The sequence below is a fragment of the Mastomys coucha genome, unplaced genomic scaffold (genome assembly GCF_008632895.1).
Source record: "Mastomys coucha isolate ucsf_1 unplaced genomic scaffold, UCSF_Mcou_1 pScaffold20, whole genome shotgun sequence".
Taxonomy (NCBI): Eukaryota; Metazoa; Chordata; class Mammalia; order Rodentia; family Muridae; genus Mastomys; species Mastomys coucha.
This window is the reverse complement of record NW_022196903.1, coordinates 63,600,255-63,626,755: the sequence shown is the minus strand read 5'-3', so window position 1 is coordinate 63,626,755 and position 26,501 is coordinate 63,600,255. Positions and strand designations below refer to the sequence as shown.

At 35.3% G+C, this 26,501-nt stretch overlaps 1 gene segment (V, D, J or C); it reads left to right on the top strand.

The window, feature by feature from the left end:
* The first annotated feature begins 14,796 nt into the window (after window positions 1–14,796).
* Window positions 14,797–15,362, top strand: LOC116099907. The segment is given in 2 exon segments: window positions 14,797–14,845; window positions 15,052–15,362. Coding segments are annotated over 2 exon segments (360 nt in total).
* Window positions 15,363–26,501: the final 11,139 nt, after the last annotated feature.

The window sequence follows — 26,501 nt, the reverse complement described above, 5'->3', positions numbered from 1 at the left end:
CTTCTTCTTCTTCTTCTTCTTCTTCTTCTTCTGTATTGTATGGATATTTTACCTGTCAATTACAAAGCCTGTGACCCAATAGCTTAGGGTCATAAGGGAGGTGGGACATCCAGGAGGGGAAAGAATTCTGGGACAGAGGTGCAAAACTGATCAATACAGAGATGTGAGGAAAGGGACACCTGGTATCTGAGCAAAGGTAACCAGCCATGTGACAAAATATAAATTAAAATAAATAGGTTGCATTAAGTTATGACTCTAGTTATAGAAGAAGTGCCTAGCTATATATGGCCAAGGTATTTGTAAATATATTTTGAGTCTGAGTCTTATTTCTGGGAGCATGGGGCTAAGAGGCAGACCCAGCTTTAACTTTTAGAGTTACTAATGGACAGTCAACCTCCATCTATTGCAAGTCATTTCAGGGTTTCTTAGATAGTAATGGAAACTTATTTGAATTATTATAGTGGCCAGGCCAGTCTCTACAGTGTTTAATTAACCAGGTATTCAAATTAGACCCTAGAAACCCTGACAGGTTCAAGGTTCTCTTTTATTTTCCTAAGTAGCTTTATGACATTCCATGTTCTCTTTTATCTTCCTAAGTGGCCTTATGACATTAGTTTGTACATCTTCTTAAAGAATTATATAGATTTCATTTTCAAAAGGGCATTTAACTAGAAAGTAGGTTTGTTCATTTGGAGACTATTTTATTGCTTTTATAATATTTCTTAAGTCTGGACATTGATATCTCCGAATATGGTAGAATAGTGCTCCATACACTTTATTGATAGATTTTTATAGTGAAAGGCTAACTACTATAGGTTGAACTTGGTTCATGTTGCATATGATTTTGCAGTCTGAATACTTCTCTAATTGTTAGTAACATCAAGAAAATCTGCAAGTGTCCCCACTGGTCTAAACTTTGATATTTGTGGTTTTATCTACCTACTGGGATAATCACTCTAAGCAGTCTAGTTTCCTATATATCTATGCTAGGTAGGCTAGGGGCAAAAATATCAGAGTACACAGAGCTTTGTAAGTAGGTCCCTTCATTGTTTCCTCAGTCTGTGGAGGACCCAGGTTCATCAGTGTCTTCAGTTGGGCATGATATTACATGTGTCTATGACTTTTCATTGAACAAGAGTACAGTATGTACTAGGTACCATCTGTGAATAAGTGCAATAATGAGAATTTGCAGGAGCTCCTCCTATGGGCCTGTGAGTGATGATTTTCTAGCAACAAAGAGTTCTGGGTCATGTGGAGGAACAGCTATAGTCCTCACTTGTATATTCTTACAGTTACAGAGGATTCATTTCCTTGCAAGTTGTTCTCACACAGTGACTGGAAGTAGTAGACATGGGATACTTCATATCCTTTTCCAACACTGTTTGAGTTTTTGTGTACCTTAGTATCTTCATGATGTCTCCTTTCATGCCATGGATTTTCTCATATATTCTGGTTGGACAGTATTTGTTCTTAAATCTGGTTGTTAATGTGTAAATGAAAGCACACAAGGCACCTGTCATCATCCATTATGCCAGTGGTCCAGAAGTCTTTGTAGATGGTGTCTCTGCTACTGTTTTAATGAATCTTTGACTGTCTGTCTGTCTGTCTATCTCTATTTCTCCATCTATCTCTTTTTTCATCCCTCTCTTCCTCCTCTCATTGATTTCCAAAAGTAGTTCTTTCTCCTTAACAACTGCTCTTCTAATAAGGGTTTCTCTTCATTAGAGATAGTTCATAAGTCAAACATGCATTTGTTTAATTAATACTTTATCTAATGAATGAGAAAAAGTTTATCCAAATACTCATGAACGTTGATGAAACACATAGAAAAAGAAAAGAGTATAAGTCACCAATTTTCCCCAATAATGACAATTATAGCCAACACCAGGTCATCTACATAACAGAAAAGACACTGACTTTATAGAAACAGACTTTCAGCTGCAGCACTTAGATTTTTCTGTGGACTGGAAGAAAACAGAACCTGTATATTTTGATTATAGAAACAGATTATTCTCACATAGTTCTTGTTCAGAGTATCATTGATGTTACATGCAGGTTCCCTAGGAATCTTCCCTTGTTTGCAGTAGATATGAAAGACTGGATCTGTGTTTGGAAAAATGTCAGACAGTGTCATATGCCTGCTGTTTACAATTATGAGAAAGTTGTGTGGCTTAAGGTTTTTTGTTTTGTTTTGTTTTATTTGTTTATTTTATCATTGTTTTGCCATATTTACTTTTATTTTTTTACATTAAAATATTTTCCTAGAGTAAAAAAGCTGATTGGTGTGAGGTAGAATCTCAGGGTTGCTTTATTGATATATATCTAATATAAGAGTAACATGTACTTAATATAAAAACAAGATGAATATGATGCCATCATTAAAGTCACTGCTGTGACTCAATCTCTAAGGTCCAATAATTTTATTCCATCCTATCAACTAATTTATTCTGCTGTTCTCAACATTCATTTTACAGACAGTCATGTAAAAAATTACCCAAATGGGACAGGTGCTGGAGAGATGCTCAGCCCTTAAAAGCATGTGTATTTGTCTAAGACCTGTGTAAGGAAGTCATTGCTCCCATGGAAAATCCCAACCATGTTTAATTCCAGTTTCAGAGGATCTAATACCCACTGCTGACCTCCTGTTTTGCATATAGGTATATGCAGACAAAACATTCATACACATAAAATTTTAGATTGCCAAATATGTCTGTGTGAATGGGCCCTAGAGTAGTTTACTTCTAAGCTGCCATTGTAAACTTTAAAATATTTTTTATTTTTTAAAAGTTACTCTGGGATTTGTCTTTTTTGAAATTATGTAGTTTGCTTTCCTTAATAATGGTATATCATGCATATTTGTCAATAACACGAAATATTTCAGGAAGTAAGTCCCATGATTATTCTTTGATCTCTCTGAAATACAAAATTAATCATCACCTACACTTAGGACCTTCCCAAAATCCTGTCATTCTACATGTCCCTGTATTCGCAAGAACCTTTCAATCAGAGACTGTCTTAGAGAAATTATTCTATTCATCTACAGCTGTTTATACTTTTGACACATAATAGTTTTATTAGTCAGGGTTCTCTAGAGTCACATAACATATGGCTAATCTCTACATGGTAAAGAAATTTGTTGGTAACTTACAGTCTGTAGACCAAGTCCCAACAATGGTCAGCAGCAGCTGTGAACAGAAGTCCGAGGATCTAGCAGTTGCCAGTCCTGCAAGGCAAGTAGGGGAAGAAGAGAGAGACCTCCTTCTTCCAATCTCCTTATGTAGGTCTCCAGTAAAAGGTATGACCCAGATTAAAGGTGCCACCACACCTTTGATCACAGGTGACTTTGTACTTGGAGATCTTCCTCTCTTCTGGGATTCATAGCCACTATGCCTTAAGATCTCCATGCCAAGTCCAAGGTGATCAAGCATCTCCACATAAAACCAGATACACTGAAACTAATATAAAAGAAAGTGGGGAAGAGCCTGGAGCACATAGGCACAGGGGAAATTTTTCTGAACAGAACACTCATAGCTCATGTTCTAAGATTAAGAATTGACAAATGAGATGTCATAAAATTACAAATCTTCTGTAAGGCAAACGACACTGTTAATAGGACAAAATGGCAACCAGCAGACTGGGAAAAGATTTTTCCCGATCCTAAATCTATACAGGACTAATTTCCAATATATACAAAAAAAAATTCAAGAAGTTAGACTACAGAGAATCAAATAATCCTATTAAAAATGGGGTACAGAGCTAAACAAATAATTCTCAACTGAGTAATACAGAATGGTTGAGAAGCACTTAAAGAATGGCTCCAGCAGCATATGTATAGCAGAGGATGGCCTAGTTGGTCATCAATGGGAGGAGAGACCCTTGGCCCTGTGAAGGTTCTATGCCCCAGTGTAGGGGAATGCCAGGGGCAGGGAGCGAGAGAGGGTGGGTTGGTAAGCAGGGGGAGGGGTTAGGGAACAGGGTATTTTGTTTGTTTGTTTGGTTTTGGTTTTATTTTTTAATTTAATTTCATTTTTTCTCTTTTTTGGAGGGGAAACTGGGTAAGAAGATATCATATGACATGTAAATAAAGAAAATATTGAATAAAAAAAGTAAAAAAAAGAGACCATTTGGTGAAATGAAAAATTGTGATTGGTAAAAGTTGCAATTAAGTTGTAGAATTAAAGCAAGTTTGTTCGATGAAAATGGCACAGCACACATGCATATAGACTGCGGAGGAAGACATGAGAAGAAGGAAAGAAGGAGAGAGAGGACAGGGAGATTGATTCCCCAACTTTAATAAAGACTATCCTTGATTACTAAAAAAATTTTTTCAACATCCTTAGTCATTAGGGAAATGCAAATTAAAACAACCCTGAGATTCTACCTCACACCAATCAGAATGGCTAAGATAAAAAACTCAGGTGACAGCAGATGCTGGAGAGGTTGTGGAGAAAGAGGAACACACTTTCATTGCTGGTGGGATTGCAAGATGTTACAACCACTCTGGAAATCAGTTTGGCAGTTCCTCAGAAAATTGGACATGGTACTACCAGAGGACCCAGCTATACCACTCCTGGGCATATACCCAGAAGATGCTCCAACATGTAATAAGGACACATGCTTCACTATGTTCAGAGCAGCATTATTTATAATAACCAGAAACTGGTAAAACAACCCAAATGTCTCTCAACAGAGGAATAGATACAGAATGTGTGGTACATCTACACAATGGAGTACTATTCAGCTATTAAAAACAATGAATTTATGAAGTTCTTAGGGAAATGGATGGATCTGGAAAATATCCTGAGCGAGGCAACCCAATCACAAAAGAACACACATGGCATGTACTCTTTGATAAGTGGATATTTGCCCAGAATCTCAGAATACCCAAAATATAACCCACAAACCACAAGAAATTCAAGAAGAAGGAAGACCAAAGTGTGGGACTCATGGCTCCAGCAGCATATGTATAGCAGAGGATAGCATAGTTGGTCATTAATGGGAAGAGAGGTCCTTGGTCCTGTCAAGGTTCTATGCCCCTGTGTAGGGGAATGCCAGGGCCAGGGAGTAGGAGAGGGTGGGTTGGTGAGCAGGGTGAGAGGGGAGGAAACAAGGTTTGTTTTTAGTTTTTGTTTTTGATATTTTTTCAGAGGTTTAATCAGGAGAGGAGATATCATTTGAAATATAAATAAAGAAAATATCTAATAAAAAAAGGAAAAAAAATATCTCCATGCCAAGATCCAGGTCAGAAACTTGTATATCTCAATCTCCAGACTAGGACTACAGGTGTGCCTTCCAATTCTGGATTGTAGTTCATTCCGGATATAGTCAAGTTGACAACCAGGAATAGCCACTACAATAGTTGTGTGATTTCCTTTAATTTAATCTGAATACCTGGACTTGATTTTTACCTCCAGCATAAATGGCTCAAGGAACCTTACAGGCTCATCTCCATTCTCATGAACCTGATGATTATTTTCCATTTTGAATATCCACTAACTCAAATATTTTCTTCAAATGCTACCATGAGGGTTGCTATGGTTCAGTATTATCAGCCTTTTTAGGTTCCAGAACACAATATTGGCCTAGGCAACATATATAGCTCCATTTCAGAGAATGAATTCACTGGACAACTCCATTTCCTTGGTATTCAGAATTGGTGTTAATCATTTATGACAGGATATAAAGATGTGGAAGTGATTACCCACTTCTGTTTTATACTCTGGTATATATCTGTCCATGCAAAATAAGAAACAAACTAAAGTTTGTAAGTCTAACACTAAGTCTAACACTTCCATCTTAAGAATTACCACTGCTGAGTATAACCAAACCTATAGAAAGCTTGACAAGTCTAGCATTTTGGCAATCCAAACTTACTGAATAAAGTTCCGCATGTCAACCAAGACCTCATGTTCTGGGAGCACAGGGCAATTTGTATTTTGTGATGATAAAAAGTATTGAACTACAATATTAATGCATGAAATTGTAAGTCTTTAATAAGAACTTTTCCCAGGTCCATATGCAGTCACTATTAAATATACTCTGTTTTGGTTATATGATCCTATTAAAGTGCCTGTGGTTTAGAAGGTAAACCTGTCAAAACGAACTCTCCTGATTTAAATATCTCAGAATACTATTCTTTTAGATAGCATAACAAATTAATTGCTGTTTTGCACTCCATATGGAGTGCCTGTCCAACACTATGAATACATACTGTGTTGTAGGAAATGATAGATGTAATAACTTTTTTATTTGTTATGGGGTAAAGTAGTGCTTTGATATTCAGATTTCTATGTGTTAGTGTTAAGACCTATGAAAGTTTTAAAGTTTATATTTAAAATCTCTGGAAGAAAAATGTCTTTTAAGACCTCCAATCTCTGCATCTTTTTTTCATTAATTCTAATTAGCACTATATTCTTATATAGTGTGAGGGTTTATGAAATATTCAGATGGTAATATAAATCAATTCAAGTTGTAGAGTGATAAATGTTGATGGAAACAAAACAGCCATGAACCAAGACAAAGGATCTGAGTTGCTGTTCTTTCCAGTTGACTCTAGCTATGCAAAACCTGAATTATATTGTACTCACTGCTGAATCCTATATGTGAAGAAGCATGCACAGATGTCTGTCAACTGCAAACACTGTATCAAGTGGCTAGGAGAGGGAACCATAATATAGGCAGAGAAGGGCAAAGTGGCCTGTTCCGACAGTCTCAGTAGTTAAAACAATATTAAACCAGTGTCATTTTCACAGATATTTCTTTTATGTGTTTTCCCTGTCTCTTAAAATGTCCTTCCCTGTCTGTGGCATACTCAGACTACACAAGGGGAAATAAAATAGGAAGGTCTTTATCACTGATCACTGGAGTTCTCCTCTGGATTTCAGATAAGGTTATTGGACAAAGCAAAAAAGTAGATGATGGTAATAAATAACCACTTTTCATTCAATGTATCTAAATGCTGAGTCATGAGGAATTTTTCGTTTTTACATCTGAAAATTAAAAAAAAATTAAAAACAATGTATTTTCCCTCTTCTGTACTAATTTTCATGAATTATTTTAGCCTCAGTCGGTGGCATTGTATTTACCCATTCTCCAGCAGTCCTGCTGTAACTCCAGGGAAAAAAAGTGATTATGCACAGTCTGCCAGGGCATTGGCATAATGTGACATGGGAACTAGAAATGAAAACAAAACAAAAATAAACAAACAAACAGGCTACAATTTTCCGCATCAATTATGCTTCCCTGACCATCATTTGGTCCTCCCTAAGTTTAGTGGCAGTAGATCAGAGACAGACAAATTTTGTCTTTGCCATCAATAGCCTCCAGTTTGAAGATGATTCAGCTTGCTTCTGTCAACAAGTAAACAGCTTACCTCCTACATGGATACAGATCAGAGCATAAACCACATAATGAAGCAGAAATGTGAGGTTGAGTAGCCTCAGGTGCTTCTTGTGGTGTCTCCATCTGATATAGTTTTTCTCAGACTGATGGTATATTATAAGTCTTCTGTGTATAAAAATATTCAGGGTAAGGGAACATTGGAAGTTTTTCTGCATCTAAACTCTCTTAACCTTATCACCAGAATTACAGACCTGACAGTAGCTCTCCTGGTTTGATTGGCAGTCACCCTCTCTTTGTGAAACTACTCAGAACCAAACGTATCCTGACCAGGGTAGAAAAAAACCTCGTGAAACCACTTGAGAGACTCTATTTACACCAACCACTTCATTTGATCAAGTAGTCTATGGGGCAAATAGACAAAGATGCTTGCATACTGAATTGAAAAAGCAAGAATGCTGCAATCCCCAGGGACAGTGTAAGGCTGGAGTAAGGAATAATCTTAAATCAAACTTGTCCAGGTCCAGGAACAGTGTAGAGTTCCAACTAAGAACAAATGTCTACTACTAAGAGAATCTGCATCAATATTGTACATAAAAATAAAGTTAGTTAATAATTGAAAAATAAACGGCTTATTGGTGTGTGTGTGTTTATTTAGGGAAGACTGGGGATGAGTGTTTATCTGAAAAGTGCTGGTAGACAGGTTTAAATAGGGGTGAAATAAAATGAAAAAGAACTAATAATAATAAAATATTATAATTAAATCTGAAAGAAATCCTGAAAATAAAAGGTCCAGGATCTTATTATTAACAAATTTAAAATATATACCTTTTAATGTATATATTATAAAATATGTATTATATGGTTGAATGTGTGCATGTAGGCTTGTGTGTGTGTGTTTGAGTGTGTGTGTGTGTGTGTGTGTGTGTGTGTGTGTAAATGCCTGAATATATACTTTATAAGATAGTATCTGAATATAAGAGCAAACTTTTATTTTTGTCTGATTTTGGGTAACTTCATTTTATATTATATTATGTTTTCCACAGCTATCCATTTTACTGAGAATGCCATGATTTTATTTTTTTCTTTACAATGGAATAAATCCCTGTGATGTGTATGTGCTATGGTTTTTTTTTTTAATTCACTCATGTTTAAGGATATCTCTGCTAGTTGCATTTCTAAACTTTCATGAATAGGCAAACAATAAGGATAGGTGTGCAAATATATGAGTGGTAAGGTATTGAGAGATATCTTTTAGTACATGCCCACAAATGCTGTGACTGAGTCATAATGGAGTTATGCTTTTAATATTTTGAGAAATGTTCACATTTATTTCCATATTGACTATAATAAGTGGCTCTCCAACCTTCTGTGAATAAGAGTTCCTCTTTCCCCAAATCTACATCAACAAGTGTGATAATTCTTGAAGGTAGTCATTTTAAATTGCATTTCCCTGATGACAATAAATTATGAACACATAAAATATTTATTTGCTATTAGTCATATATAATATAAATTTTAAAAATCTATTTTATTTGTGTACATGCTTGTGTGTTTGTGTGAATAAATGCCATGTGTGTAAAGATATCCTAGAATGCCACAACACAGTGTTGGATTCCATCTCCTGAAGATGGTGGTTCAGTTGATTATGAGCCCATTTACATGTGTGCTGAAAACCACACTCAGAGACTCTGAAGGAGTTGTAAATGCTATTGACTACTGAGCCATTTTTTTAGGTCATAAAAATTTTTCAAAATTACAAAGCTATGTTATAAACTGTAATATTTCAATAACTGGTTTTATAATTCCATGCATACAGCTTGTAATTTTTTTACATAAATTTATTTTTCATTTTATTTATTTATTTATTTATTTATTTTCAACTGTTTTTTTATTTAAATTCCAAATGTTGCTCCCCTTCTCAATCCCCTGTCCAAGAGTTCTTCACATTATTGTTCCTATTCTTTGTTCTGAGTAGGTGCTCCCACCACCCTACCCATCTACCTCCCTACCTCATTTTCCCATTCTCCATGATGATATTGAAATTATAAAATCTATATATCAATCAAGAAGTCATCAAAGTTCATTAGAAAAACACTACTATACCTTAAATCACATATTGCCCTTCATGCTCTTAGATTCTGAGACTTCAATATCTCACTTTTACCAGTTCATGGATCATCCAGACAAAAGCTAAACAGAGAAATTGTGGAGCTAACAGATGTTCTAAAGCAAATGAGATTAGTAGATATTTACTGAACTTTTCACCCAAACACACACATAAATAAGTATGTGTTCCTCTGGCCCCTCATGGAACTTTCTCCAAACTCATGACATACTTGGATACAAAGAAAATCCCAACATATACAATACATTTGAAATAACTCCCTGTAAATCTGACTAGAACTTATTAGAATTGCATATCAACAACACAGGAAGCAACAAAAATTTTACAAATAAATAGAAACTGAACAATTCAGTATTGAGTGAAAAGTGGGTCAATAAAGAAATTAAAACCTTTCTAGAATTGACTGTAAAATGAATACACAACATACTCAAACATACAGAACAAAATGAAGGACATTCTAAGAAGCAAGTTCATAGCACTGCCAACATAAAAAAAATAACTGAAGAGATCTCATACAAGTAACTTAACAGCACACCTGAACACACTAGAACAAAATGAAGAAACCATGCATCAAAGGAGGAGATGCCAAGAAATAATCATATTAAGGGGTATAGTGAAAAAAATAGAAAAAAGAAGCAAGCAAGAAAAGATACAAGAATTAATGGAACAAAGAGTTGGTTCTTTGAGAAAAATCACTAAGATTGACAAACTGTTATCCAAAAAACTAAAAGCTAGAGAGAGAATATCCAAATTAAGAAAATTAGAAATAAAAAAGGGAGCTGGGCAGTGGTGACACACACCTTTAATCCCAGCACTTGGGAGGCAGAGGCAGGTGGATTTCTGAGTTCAAGGCCAGCCTAGTCTACAGAGTGGGTTCCAGGACAGCCAGGGCTACACAGAGAAACCCTGTCTTGAGGGGAAAAAAAGGAAAAAAAAGAAATAAGAAAGGGGAACATAAAAACAAACACCAAGGAAACTCAGAGATTCACAAGACCACACTTTAAACACCTGTACTCCACTAAATTACACTACTTAAAGGTGATAATGAATTTCATCAATACATACTACTTATCAAAGTTAAGCTAAAACCAGCTAAGCAATTTAACTAAACATATAGCTACCAGTGAAATAGAAACAATGATTAAGGCTCTTTCATCCTATTCCTCTGACCCCCAGAAAAAAATACTTAGCCAGATGAAGTGAAGAATTTTATCACACTTTCAATGAGAAGTTAATTTCAATATTTCTTAAATTATTCCAATAATAAGAAACATAAAGAACATTCCCCAATTAATTTTATAATGCCACAGTTACAATGACTCCTAAATCACATAAAGACCAAATAACGAAATTTACAGAACAATTGCACTTATGAAGAGAGATGGAAAAATTCTCAATAAATTTTTGCAAAATGAATTTAAGTGTTCATCTAAAACTCAATCCACCATGATCATGCAGGATTTATCCCAGTAACGCGAGTGTGGTTCAACATATGTAAATCAGTAAATATAATTGATCATATAAGTAACCTAGAAGACAAAAAATACTTGTGATAATCTCATGAGCTACAGAAAATGCTCTTGACAAATCTAACATCTCTTCATGATAAAAGTTTTGGAGTAATTAGGAATACATGTGATGTTCCTTAACATTATAAAATAAAAGAAAACAGATGGTATAGATTGGTTCAGTGAGGGGAACTAGATCAGGAGTTTCAAGTGGAAAGGGGATAGGAATGTGGGGATAAGGGAGGGAATGCAGAAGTAATGCAAGAGACAACTGAAACTAAGGATCATTAAGAGGTAGTAAGGAAACCTAATTCAATGGAGTTTTCCAAAAATATATACACATATGAAGGCAATATAAATGAAATCACCAAAATATGAGGGACACAGATCCCAGCTGATCATCTCTGTTCATCAAATGAAACTTCCTCTACTGGATTGGGGTTACATCCAATTGAGTTTTTGAGCAAAGGTGTGCAATGGGAACTTTCAAACAACCCATATTGTTGCCAAGATGCTAGGTTGCTATCCAAAAACTTTTATAGCAAAGCCCCTTTCTGAAGACAACACCTACACAAATCCTTAAACATTGGATGTGTTGAGCTGATATCTTTTCTTCTATATGCTAGTGCCTTTGTTATATAAAGGTACTCTCCAGTGAACAAAAGAGAAAGGTAAACACCAGCTCCAGATTCATACTCATTGATCCAGAATGTTTTTGTCTGTGCGATATGTTAGTACAATGATGACACAAAATACATGGGAGTAAAAAATCTATATTTGATTTTTCTGAAAGGCTACTCTATAAGATGGAACCCGAACCCAATGCTGGTTTTGTGCCAAAAATACAGAGGCTAGACAGCCTCAAAACCTAAAGTAAAATTGTATGCTGATGTTCTAAGTCAATCAATCAATGAAGCAAGCAAGCAAGCAATCAAGCAAACAGAAAATTACCAATAACATTTCTCCTAATGTCATTTGCTGTACTCATAGATCAAAGCTTTTCTCAGATATAATGAGGGAAGCTTTTTTTCTGCAGCAGATGAGATAAAATAAAGCGGACCACAGCTACATATTTTACAGAGTTACAGACCTTGAAATACTCAGCTTTAAATGGGATCCATCAAATTATTTTCCATAGGTGTTAGAATACCCTGTGGAAGAGGAAATGGAGAGTGCTCAGGAATTAGAGATGATGGAGAACCTCAAGAAAAAAGTTCTAATATCAACATGATTGACATCAAATGAACTCACAGGGACTAAAGCATCATGCACAGGGATTGCCTGGGGTATCCCCCATTGGGGTCCTAGAACTAAAATATGTACACATGCGCCATTCCTAACCACAGGCTGTCTTCTGTTGATAACCATTTCCAAATGAAAACTCAGTTTCATAGGAACCAACCTTTTGTTAAGGGTAAGTTGGATACAGAGCATCAGATGGGCAACAGAAAATGGACTCAAACTATGCTTGAAGTATCTTTGTCTCATAATATCATGCCAGTACTCTTCAATTTTAATAATTTTATCCATTATTTTTAAATTTAAATTTAATTTTATTTACACATTTTTAAATTTGTTTTTAATTTACATTTATATATATAATTACCAGCTTCCCATTAAGTGTTTGTATGGCCTTCCTGAATATGTAAGGAAGTGTGTCTGTTTCTTGTGCTTTCTCTTTTGCTCTTTTTCTCTTGGTTGGTTTGGTCAATACTGATATGATGATCATTGTTTTATCTTGTCATATTTATTTTACAATTATATACTATTATTAATTGTTATTCTATAGAAGCCTGAATATATTTTGTAATTATATACAGAAAGAGTGTGGATCTAGAGGGAATCTGTCATGAGGGAAACCTAGAAGGAATAAAAGGAAGGGATATCATATTCAGAATATATTGTGTAAGAAAAAAATCAATTTTCAGTAAAAGAAAAAAGGAAAGAAAGGAAGAAAGAAAAAAGTACAAAAGAAAGAACAAGACAAAGAGAAAAGAAAGACAGAAAGAAAAACAAAAGAGAGTAATGGAAAAAAAGGAAAGAGGTAAAAAAAGGAAAAAAGGAAATAGTGTACATGGTATCTAATATATGTGTGTTTGTGTTTTGATAATTGCAGATGCTCCTAATAATTCTATGCATACTGCTTCACCTTAGTCTTCTTTTACTAATAATTAATGTATGGTAATTGTCCACATTTGCTTCTTATATTAATTCCATCATGAAGCCAATCACCAGATATTCCATTATCTCTAATGACTCTTCCTAAATTTGCTTATCAAGTATGATTTACTAGTTTGATTATTTTCCTTTTGGGATTAGTAGAATAATCTTAATATTATTAACCATACTCTTTCTCAACCTCTCATCACAATCATGCACAAACCTTTCTTCCCAAAGTATTTGGCTATTTATTTCCCTGTCACATGTGTTCTATTGTAATCCCTCCAGAGACTTCTCAATGTGGGAGTCTCATTCTAGCTCTTTATGTCAATGTATAATCCAAGTCAAACAGCAATTGAAATTTGAAGTTACAACTCATACTTGTAGCAAGAATGTGGCAAATATATATGAGGAAATAAAATGATTTAGTTATTATAGTTTTTCCAAGGCCACAGATTTTCCAAAATTTTCAAAACTTCATGAGTCTTCCTATCTAGATAAATTCCATTGAACTAATGTACTACATTTCAATTATCCATTATTCTTGTGGTGTACATCAAAATTGATTATATTTCCTAGCTCTTGTGAATTGAGTTGCAAAATACATGGATGTGCTTTTATGTCTGTTGTAGGCTATAGAATCCCAAGTTAATGTAGTAATGATATCTCTAGCTGTTTTAGAAAACTGCAAAGTGATTTCATAGTTATTGCATTTCTACCTGCAGTGAACTGGGGTCCTTCTTTACTCCTATGTTCATTTATCAAGAGTCTTGTTAGTCTATTTTGGAGTTACTGAGGCTTTTCAAAAGTTCAGACATAGTTTTATATAATACCTATGCTCTGGCTTGGTTATATGGCCTAAGCAACAAAATAGTTGTTCTTTTTTAAATGGAACTGATAGAAATTTCTCTCTTGATATAAGCTTTCTCACAATTATTGTCTTTTAAGTAGCATGAAAAACATATACCATGGAAGGGATATGTTTGACCATTCTAAAAATACTTCTGTGACACTTTTCATCACTCTTGTTAGAAAGACATGTAACATGCACTATTTAGCTTTTATTTGGAAAGTGTTAAAATATTTTGATATCTCAACCTCTGAAATTCTCTACTCTGGAAGATTTTAAACACTTATAAGGATTTCATTTCCCCCTCAGAAGAAATATGGCTTCATAAGACATTCAGAATTTCTTATTTTTTGTTAATGAAATTTCAATAGTGTGATATCACTTTAGGTTTACATGTTGTTATGCTTCTTGGAATGTTCAGATGGTTAAAGATGCTTCAGCTCATGTTGTAGGAAACATCAAGGGAAACAACATAAGCCTGGAATAAGTCTATGGATATGAGATGATCTTCATTTTAAACTACTAAATGTATCCCAGAGACTTCCTCAGACTATGCTAATTATGTAACCATATAAGTAGAAACCAGGTCTCCTTTAAATCTCAACATCTCTTCAGGTAACCAACAAGAGGATAAATATCCTAAGAGACACTAGGAGCCTGCTCTTCTGACTGGTCTTATTACAAACCTTATGAAGTGAATATGATTTGCATAAGTATTTATTCCTTCTAGTGTTCCTTTCTCTTAGAGTATTATAAGAAGGTCTTTATCAGACCTGTATCATGATCCACACAATCTCAGGAAAAGTTCAAAGATGCTGTCCATACATCAATTTCTTGGACTTCTGCTTTTCTGGATTTCAGGTATGACTGCTTGGACATGGCAATAAAGTGGAGATATTATTTAAATATGAAATTTTCTTGCTTTATTTAGCAGCCAGCACCACATGGGATTTGACTTGCTGTTTAAAGAAATGGATATAATGAAAATGTTTTGTTTTTCTAAATAGTTCAGGAGTGATCTTCATATTCAATGTTGTTTACTACTAATAATTTTTTTCTTTTTCCAGCCTCCAGATGTGACATTGTGCTGACTCAGTCTCCAGCCACTCTGTCTGTGACTCCAGGAGATAGAGTCACTCTCTCCTGCAGGGCCAGCCAGAGTATTAACAATAACCTACACTGGTATCAACAAAAATCACATGAGTCTCCAAGGCTTCTCATAAAGTATGCTTCCCAGCCCATCTCTGGGATTCTCTCCAGGTTCAGTGGTAGTGGCTTTGGGACAGATTTCACTCTCAGTATCAACAGTGTGGAACAGGAAGATTTTGGAATGTATTATTGTCAACAAGATTACAGCTGGCCTTCCACAGTGATGTAGACCATAGCAAAAACCACCAGGAAAACAGAAGTGTAAGACTGGGATGCTTCAGCTCTTTCTGCTGTTGACTTAACCTTCTTCAAAGTGTTTCATAGATGCAGCCAGGTATGAGTTTACAGAAATATGTGGAATGTAGAAGATTGGGAGTATCTCTTGCCTCTGAATTCTCTTCATTCTATTTCAGCACTAGAATGCTTAGCTTACAGTTGTCCTTTTGTAATCAGACAATCTTCTTCCAGTGTACTGCAACCTGAGAAAATTTCATCCTAGATGGACAGAAGCAATGATTGATTCTTCCATACCTGTATAATTGTTAGAAATTCAGATGAAGCACTGTCTGAAACAATAGCATCTAGTTTATTCCAGTTCCCACAAAGACTAGAGAGCTCAGACTCAGAGATTCATGGCTCTGTTGCAAAATTCCTTATGCAAGTAAGTGAATAACCCTTGAATATAAAGTATTTTCATGTTTATGTACTTATATGAATTGTCAAATAGAATTTGGTAAAGATTGCAAAGTTATTTTTTCTTTTTTTCTTTTTCTTTTTACAAATTTCTTGATGAGAAGTTTACAGTTAGTACTTAATAGACAAAAAATAAAAGAGATTGAAACAACAAAACTATATTTGTCAAGTGAAGTTTGCAGAAATGTCTGGACTTATTTTAAATCATTGTAAGTTCAAAGGAGTAACAAAATGAAGTTGTTTTTACAAACAATGGAATAATGGAGGATATCCTAGCATTTTGATTCACTTTTGCCTCCAAGTATTTTATGGAAATAGATGCAGCTGTAAGTTTAGCATTTTATTTGAAAAACATCAGTGAAATATTTGTAGGTGCTTGAACAGAGGATGCAAAAATGAAAATAAGCATGGTGATAATTTTTGGTAAGTATGAAAATAAGTCTCTTGATTAATTAACAAGTAGAAAGAATATTGTCAAATATAATCTTCAAGCATTAAATAAGAGGGACTTCATCAAGGATTATGTATAATAGGGTAGGGCTTACCAGTAAAAAGTTTGTTCTTTAAAAGTCATTAACAATTTGAAATTTGGTAGAGTGTGTTAGTTATGTCTCTAAACACAGCATTTGGGATTTGTAGATAGGAGTCTCTCTGTAGTCACAAGTTGATCTTTGTTTAAATAGTAAAATCTAGGCCAACCATGGTTTTATAGAAAGAAGCTGTGTCAAAAACAAAGACAAATTTGGATGTTGTCTCTGTATTCTCTGTTTAGTCTTGCTAAGGATTCATCTTTCTTTTTAATTTTCTCAAAGAACCCAGAGAATCAAATAACCCTATTAAAAAAATGAGTCACAGAGCTAAACAAAGAATTCTTGACTGAGGAATATCTAATGGCTGAGAAGCACCTAAAGAAATGTTCAACATCTTTAATCATCAGAGAAATGCAAATCAAAACAACAGTGAAATTCCACTTCACACTAGTCAGAATGGCTACTATCAAAACTCAGGTAACAGTAGATGCTGGCAAGGATGTGGAGAAAGAGGAACACTTCTCCATTGTTTGTGAGATTACAAGCTGGTGTAACCACTCTGGAAATCAGTCTGATGGTTCCTCAGAAAATTGGATGTAGTACTACCTGAAAATCCAGCTATACCACTCCTAGGCATATACTCAGAAGATGCTCCAACATATAACAATGACTCATGCTCCACTATGTTCATAGCAGCCTTATTTATAATAGACAGAAGTTGGACCCAGATGTTCTTAAATAGAAGAATGGATATAGAAAATATGGTACATTCATATAATGGAGTACTACTCAACTATGGAATACAATGACTTTATAAAATTCTTAGGCAAGAAGATAGAACTAGAAAATATCATCCTGAGTGGATCCTGAGTGGGTTAACCCAGTCACAAAATAACACACATGGTATGTACCCTTTGATAAATGGATATTAGCCCCAAAATCTCAGAATACCCAAGATATGACCATATGAAGTTCAAGAAGACCAAAAAAGTAGATGCTTCTTTCCTTCTTAGAAGGAAGAACAATATACTCACAGGAGGTATAGAGGGTTGGAGGGACTTGGGAGGAAGAGAGAAAGGAGAGGGAGAAAAGAGGGTCAGTATCAAGTATGGGAGGAGACTGAGATGATACACAGAGGGTCAGGAATTTGAACAGAGATGTATGTATAGCTCTAAGACTCCGATGAATCTTAGCTACCAGGGACCCTCTGAGTGAACCATGCAGAGCTTGGGATCAAGGCAAAGGAAGAGGAATTTATTGTTCCAGTATGCTGGGGTTGTCTTGCAACCAAAGATGAGGTGGTGACCACAGGCAGCCTGTTCAGTGAGTTATTACACAGTTTCCAGTGGCAGAATAGAGCATCAGCAACTAGGCACAATGTGATTAGCAGAATAGTCTGACATTTAAACTGATTGGTCCTTAGGGAATGAAGTAGCAAGTGCTTTCCTTTTGTGTGGGTAGCCAAAGATCAGTCTCCCTGCCTGTGGTTTTTCTGAGGAATGAAATCAGCCTCTCCCTTCTGGAGGGGAGGAGTGCCTACATGATTTATGACCTCTCTCTTCCAGGAGGGTATGGGTGCCAGGTAGAATTTTCCAAAGGTCCTGAGCTGACCTCTTCATAGCAGTGGGAGATGGGAAAGTGGGGGTAACCACCAGCAAGTCCCAGATGCCAGGAAAGCACGTGTCTCCTAGGATGTAACTGGGATCAGATTAGCTGAAATGCTTAATAAAGGAGAAGGAAAACCTGTAGAGACCATACCCAGAGGTTAGGCAAGTACCCTAATTGGGGTGGGGTGTACCCACTCATCTCCAAAATTTTAACCTCGAATTGCTCCTGTCTAAAGGAAATAAGGGAACAAAGTATGGAGCAGAGACTGAAGGAAAGGCCAACCAGAGTCTGCCCCTCCTGGGGATCCATCCAGCATTGCAGCCACCAAACCCAGACACTATTGTGGATGCCAAGAAGTGGTTTTTGACAGAGGCCTGTGATAGCTGTCTCCTAAGAGGGTCTTCCTGAGCCTGACAAATACAGAGGCAGGTACTCATAGCCAATCATTGGACTGAGCACAGGGTCCCCAATGGAGGAGCTAGAGAAAGGACTGAAGGAGCTGAATGGGTTTGCAACTCCTTAGGAAGAACAACAATATGAACCAACCAGAGCTCCCATGGACTAAACCACCAACCAAAGAGTACACATGGAGGGACCCATGGCTCCAGCTGTATATGTAGCAGAGGATGGCATTACCTAGCATCAATGGAAGTAGAGGTCTTTGGTCCCGTGAAGGCTAGATGCTCCAGTGAAGGGGAATGTGAATGCAGGGAGGTGGAAGTGGGTAGGAGTGTGGGGGAGCACTATCTTAGAAGCAGGGGGAGGGGAGTGGGATAGGGAGTTTCTGAAGGGGAAACTGGGATTGGAGTTAACATTTGAAATTTAAATACATAAAATATCCAATAATAAAAAAGAAAGGAAAAAAGTAAACTCAAAAAACAAAACAAAACAAAACCCAAAGAGAATTAAAACAAACAAACCAACAAATATTTATTTGGACATGTTTATTTTCTTCTCTAATTTAAAATATAAAAATAACTCTGTGTATGTATGTATGTTTGCATGTGTGTGTGCATGCGTGTGTGTGTGTGTGTGTGTGTGTGTGTGTGTGTGTGTTTGATGTATTTGTAAGATGTGGGAGTCAACCATAGGTAGTCTTGAAGATTCCAGGATATTGTTGATAGCTTCCTCCTCTATCTTTCTTCCTTTTTAAGTCTTGAGACAGAGTATTCTGCTAAATGGAGAATTTTCCATTGTCTAGAATATTTCATCAGAGATACACTTTGATTTGTTGTTCTTCATGCTCAAGTTCTGGAGTTATAGACAAGTATGACTAAAGCTTGGCTTTGTGTGTATGTTGAGAATTTAACTCAAGTTCTATTTTTTTCATGGTAAATACTTAATGGAGATATCTTCCTCTCTGCGAAACTAATTTATTAAAAATAAAAATAAAAGTCTTCACCCTCAGTATGAGTCATTTGTTGTTAATTGCAATACCAAGAATAATAAATTTATTTTATTTAATGTCTAGTTTCCTGTTCATGCATTAATCAGTGAAGTATTTCTAACATTGTAGGCATTTTGAATATTTCCTAGTCATGGCAGTATATATTCTTTTAACATATATTTCACAGTAATTTAATATGTGTTTATATTTGGAGAGAATACATACCTCAATAATATATTTTATGAGATATTTAAGAGTGTATTTTTGAATGTGAGGTTTTGTGTTTGATTCTATGGTTATCCAAACACATCAATTTTTTATATCTTTTATATTTTATTCTTCCAATACTTCACTAGGTAACTTCTGAATAAAACATAAAAAGTTGTTCCATTACTATTTAAATAGAGAGAATCTAACACATAAATTCTCTTCTTGTTTTTGATTCATTTCTTGAAAGTAGCAACAACCAAAATGACCAGAAGATTGTTGGTTAAATCTTCTCACTTCAAGTATCGCAGATAACAAATGAATCATATTCTCTTATGTAAATGTAGCATCTTTCCAAAATCTATCCATTACTTTGTGAGCATCTTGGCCCTTTCTCATTTCAAGATAGTATTAATAGAGCAACAATGAACTAGATAAGCAGATGAGTGTACAGTAGAACGTAGAGTCCTTTGGGTTTAAACTCAAAAGTAGTGTAAGTGGATCTTCAGGTAGATTCTACCCCTATTTTGTCTGAGTAACTTTTATACAGATTCCCATAGTGCTGTAAGAGTTTGTACTTCCACCAGCTGTTTCCCTTTCCCCACATCCTCGTCAGCATGAGCTATCATTTGCTCGATTGTTCTTGGCTATTCTGGGATCCTGACTAATATAGGAGGAAAGTAACACTGAAAGTGTAAATGGACAGAAGTTTCTATACCTAACCAAGAAACTATCTGAAATGAATACCATCTTGTAAAGGAAAATAAGTTTGCTCTAATGGAGTCTCACTGGGTATATAAAGCAAACTTAAGGTTAGGCCCCATTCTCATAGATGCCAAGCAAGAATGAACTCACTGGAATTTTTGTATGCTTTATGCCTCCTATTGCTTTGTTTAGAAATCTGTTATATTACAGGTATTTTGCTCTTATATTATGATCTTAGATTTTGTATTTTTATGTGTTTGTTTTTGTGTGGGAAAGTTTCTTATATCATTTTGATTTTGTTTTCTAAATTCAGGGGTTTATGTTGTTTTTCTTGAGAATTTTTTCTTATTGTTGCTGTTAGGTTTTTAATTCTGTTCATTTGTTTCTTTGTTGTTAATGATATCTTTTTTATTTTTCCAAAAGAGACAATAAAAAGAAGGGCATGTACCTGGGCATGTTTGGAGAAAGGTAGGATATGAGAGGCATTGAAGGCATAGAAAATGTAACCAGAATATATTGTCTAAAACTGTTTTTACAATAAAAATATTAAAATATAAATAAAATTCAAAGAATAAACAAACATAAGTAAAATTTTCTTTACTGTAATCTTTCTTTACTGTAAATTTTTCTTTACTGTATTTTCATATCAAAATGCCATGTTTGAATATATGAACATATTAATATATGAACATATATGAATGCATTTAATTGATCTTCATAATTGTAAATAACTATTGTGGGTATGGCAGATAGGTAGCCATCTCTTACCTCTTTTGATTAAATAAATGCCCTACAATGTCCTGTGATGTCATTTATTCTAGCAAGTACTTCAAGTGTGTCTCATAACCTTAAATTGTGAAGCTTGGTGTTGAAGAATGAGAATGGAAAATCCTTGATTAAAGACCAGTATTTTATGTTAAACTGAATTTGCTTTGCACAATTATCACTTAGAAAGTTCACAGCTCTGAGTTGCTATTAGTAGATACTCTAAGACAAGAGACAGGTCAGCTGGAGTGATCAGTGCTCAGCCAACAGAATGGAATCTCTAGCTCCACATTTTTGCCTTCTGTTGCACCACTCAAGTGAGAATAAGAGTAGAAAAATCTTTCTCTGTTGTCTTCTCAGCAATATGCTGGAGATTCCAGAGTATCAGCATGTTAAGTATGTTACTTAGGAAAATTTTTCTAAGGCATTTCACCTAAAAGAATACCTTTGAAATTTACATGTATGTATGTTTTAATGTGTGTTAATAGATTCTACATAGATATTGGTATATTGACCTTTTTGCATCATATGAAATTGTAGAGTTGAAAATGAACTGTGCCTTAACTCATTCTCTACCTACTCTGACTGCCAATACCAGAGACCAGATCACCATCACCTAAAAGACTAATCCCAGTGAGCAAAATCAGTTCTCTTGGTATCAACTGCAAACAGGCCAGTTCCATAAAGCCTTACCCAAATTTCTCCAGGAGAGAACTGGTCTCCCAGAAGTAGTGACACACAGAATTGCCGAAGGGACAAGCCATAGTCAGAGACAGCAAGACCAGCTATCGCCAGAGATAACCAGATAACGAGAGGCGAGGGCAAGAACATAAGCAACAGAAACCAAGGCTTCTTGACATCTTGAAAATCCAGTTCTCCCAGCACAGTGAGCCCTGTAGACACTAACATATCAGAAAACCAAGACTCTGATTTAAAATAATATATTGTGATGATGATAGAGAACTTTAAGAAGGACATTAATCACTCCCTTAAAAAATACAGGAGAATACAGATAAACAAGGAGAAGTCTTTAAAGAGGTAAGACAAATATCCCTTAAAGAATTATGGGAAAACAGAACTGAAGAGGTAAAGTAAATGCACAAAACCATCTAGGGTCTAAAAGATGGAAGTAGAAACAATAAAGAAATCACAAAGGGAGACAACACTGGAGACAGAAAAATTTAGTAAAGAGATCAGGAGTCTTAGATGCAAGCAACACCAACAGAATACAAGAGATATAAAAGATAATGCCAGGGGTAGAAGATACCATAGGAAACATCGACACAACAGTCAAAGAAAATGCAAAATGCAAAAAGCTCCTAACTCAGAACATTCAGAAAATGCAGGACACAATGAAAAGACCAAACCTAAGCATAATAGGTATAGAAGAGAGTGAAGATCTCTAAATTAAAGGACCAGTAAATATCTTAGACAAAATTATAGAAGAAAATTTCCCTAACCTAAAGAATGAAATATCTATAAACATACAAGAAGCCTACAGAACACAAAGTAGATTGAACTAGAAAATAAATTCTTCCCATCACATAATAGTCAAAACACCAATGCACAAAACAAAGACTATTAAAAGCATTAAGGGAAAAATGTCAAGTAATATGCAAAGGCAGACCTACCAGAATTACATCGAACTTCTCACCAGAGATTATGAAAGTTAGAAGATACTGAGCAGCTGTTATACAGACTCTCAGAGAACACAAATGCCAGCCCAGGCTACTATACCCAGCAAAACAATCAATTACTGTAGATGGAGAAACCAATGTATTCCATAACAAAACCAAATTTACAGAATATCTTTCCACAAATCCAGCCCTACCAAGGATAATAGATGGAAAATGACAATACAAGGAGGGAAACTACACCCTAGAAAAAGGAAGAAACTAATCTTCTTTTAAGAAACCCCAAAAAAGAACCTTGATTGGAAACCCTCAACTTGGCTTCATGTCCTTTTGTTCTCGAACTCTGTGTTTCAGGTTCTCCTTTTCTTCCTTAGGTCGAGACAGAACCCGGTACATGAAACTGCAGGACAGTTTCATAATGGCACCCGAACTCATGGAGCTCGAATACGGAGGATAGAAGAAGGAGGCACCATCAAGAAGCATGATCTTGCCTAAAAGAATTCAGAAGGTAAAGGTAAAAAGCCTTACACCACTCTGCACAGTATATTTTCAAGCTAGCGCTAGCCATATTTTAATATTGTGGAATTATTGTTGTGTGTGCACGAAGTGGGTCTAGGCTGAGTTGGTGCTGACCCAGCATTTAATTTCACCTAGGAGTTTAACAGTGAGAATGAGTTTGAATGAGATGAAAGCAGTGGTATTAGACATAAAAAAGCTACTTCTAACAAAAGGAATCAGGGTTTAACAGGATGCGTTAAAAAATCTCGCAGATGAGATAGAAATTCACTGCCCATGGTTCCAAGAAGAAAAAGAGCTAGATAAAAAGACTTGGGAAAAAATTGGGAGAGCTCTGAGAAATAATAGGGCTGAAAGATTTATTCTCCACCTTTGGGGACTTGTAGAGGAAATTTTAGAGGAAAAACAGACAGAGTCAGAAAGTGGATGGCGCTCTCGAAACACAGATATGGAAAGCCAAGAGGATAAGAATGCTTTTTCATAAAGCGAATCTACTAGGTCTCATGTATTATATAGATTATTCTTTACCCTTGCATTTATTAATTTTCAATATAACTCATGCCCCTATGGCATTATTATGGCAAAAGGCACCTCTAATGTGTATCCATTCAAGGATATCTCTTAAATGTAATATCTTGCCATACTATGAACCTGTTGCACAAATAATTGTACTTGGTAGAAAGCAAGCAATAACTTATTTTGGTAAGGAACCAGATGATATCATTCAGCCTTTTAATTTGGAGCAAGACTCCTGGCTAGAACAACACAGCACAGAATGTTTGCTTGCCCAAATAAGATTTCAAGGAACTATAGATAATCATTATCCCCAGGACAAACTAATAAAGTTTTTAAATGTACATGAAGTGATATTTCCAAGAATAATGGCTTGGCAGCCCTTAAACAATGTCCTTGTGGTATTTACTGATGGTTCCTCTAAAAGAAAAGCTGGATATCCCACCTACTATCTCATTCAAACCCACACCCTATCTGTTCATAGCTCCCTGCAAAGTTGTCCTCTATTTCCATGAGAAACCACATTCTCCTTCCCATTTGAACCATTCTTGTTCATTGAGAATGATATAGTTAGTGAGGCCTGGATAAATTGTTCACATAGTAGACTGAGTAAAATTTTTAAGTTTTGAAGTTTTTAGAATATTTGAATATTTGAGTATATCAATGCTCAGAAATTGAAGAGCTTTCTAAATGATGAGTATGAAGAAAACTTGTATAAATGGTGCCCATCTTAAAACAGTTATTATCAAGTTTATATATTCTTATTACCTGAATAAAATGTGCTTGTTAGCAATATCCAGACATTTTCAACATTGAGAACATTAAAGGTTATAGAAAGACATAATAAGTAAGTCTATGAAAAGGAATCTTGACAAAATTCAGTTCACACACAGTATCTCCAGCTTGATCTCAAAAAATCATGATAGAAAGTTTAAAACCATCAAATTGTGTCATATTTCTAATTGTATAAATCTATGCAAATGAATTTTTCTTTGTTTTATTTTTTTTTTCTGTTTTGGAAGACTCAGTGCAGCTTCTTACAAATGAGATAGTACATTACATCCCTTCTATATTTATGGCCATGTAGAAATTGATTGTGAACCAATGTGAATGTGAAATTCAGATCTCTGAGTCTTTTGACACTTTTGTGGGAAGGATCTGAGGTTATGTACTTTATCCACACTAAATAAGTAGCACTTATCCTTTGCTTTTCCAGTCATCAAACTTAGATCTCAATCCAGGCACATGACCAATGATATTAAAATTAGGCAAGCCTTTTTATAGGCAATACATTTTTCTCTGAGTAATTCATCGTTTTTCATATTTCTGTGGAAAAGAAAGTTTGAATGGCATGGAAGGTTATCCAGAAGTCTATGAGTTAGGTCATAAATAGACCAGAGTGGTTTTTGCTCTAAGACAATAAAATGTGCTGACATATGTGCTTTCAGAAGAATTTGAATGGGCTGATTTAGAGTGGTGAGAGACTTAGCAAGTTCTATCCATTTTATCATGTCTGTTATTTACTAAAAACTCTAGGATGTTCTGAGAATGCAGCCTCATGAAGACAGTAAAGGTAGAGGTAGCTACCTGAAAGAACCTAGGCACTATATAAGTGCATCCATAAAGCTGATGTGTTTGTTGCAAATGAAGTCAAACAATTCAGATAGTAAGACAGGAGATACTCTTCTCTGTTGAGTTGCTCCAGTGTGGGGAAGGTGTGGCACAAAGAGATACTGTAGACCACCAGCAGCCATCTTTATCTTTGACCTAGGTAGGAATGAATTTATTTCTGCCTCTATGTAGAGAGCAAATCCAGCTCATAATTATCATGTGTGTGAGTGTGCCATGCTTTGATGAAAGTATAAAATAAATTAGCATTTTATTGGATTAAGCTTATTGGCATGATTTTATTGCATAATCAAACATTAATATATGGTGTTATATGGATTATAATATATTCATGTTAAAGAATATGATGTATGCCTGAATGGAAAAATCTATGACAACAAACTTCAGAATCATCCTCCTCATTAATTTTTTTTTCAAATCAATCAGGTGCTTAACCTATCCACTTACCTTTTCTCTCTAATACCTCTCCTGTGTCCATCATCATCTCTAGGCCATGAGTGGGTATCAGTCTCACCCTATAAAATCTCTATTTCTGATAAAATACTTCTCTGCACATGTAAAACTTTTCCCAATCAGCCTTTCATGGAAACTTACACTAAGTCAGGACACTACTATAACTATAACTTCTCATGTATAGCTTCTGCTTTTAGTTCTTTACATGGTTCTTTTACCACACAGCTTGAGTCCTTTTGTCCTCAAATTAGACTAACATACCTATCCTCTTAACATTTAGAAAAGTTGTGGTGCCCATAGCATATGAAGGTTTGGGATCCATTGTAAATTTAAGGACATCGATAAATATTTCAAAGAGAATATTCATACAAAGTTAATGAAATAACATGTGTTAAAATGGGGAAAAGTCAGGTGTCATAATCTGAAGACTCACAGGTATATTGTTTATAGACATAATCCCAGATGAATTTAGAGGCAAAGCTCATATGCAGAGAAGGAAGGGAGAAGAACCATAATATTTTCAGGCTTGATGGAAGCAATTTTTGAGTAGCCAAGCTGTCATAAATAAGTAAAGAGATATTGTTCACCTGAAAAGGTGGGTTATTAAGTGAGGCTCTGTCTTCATTTAGAAAGCTCATCTTCCAGTAGGATTCTGTTACTCTTCTGGGAATCACTGTGAACAAGAAGCTGCAAGGTGAGTTGTGGTACTCAGTCCATCAGTTCACCAA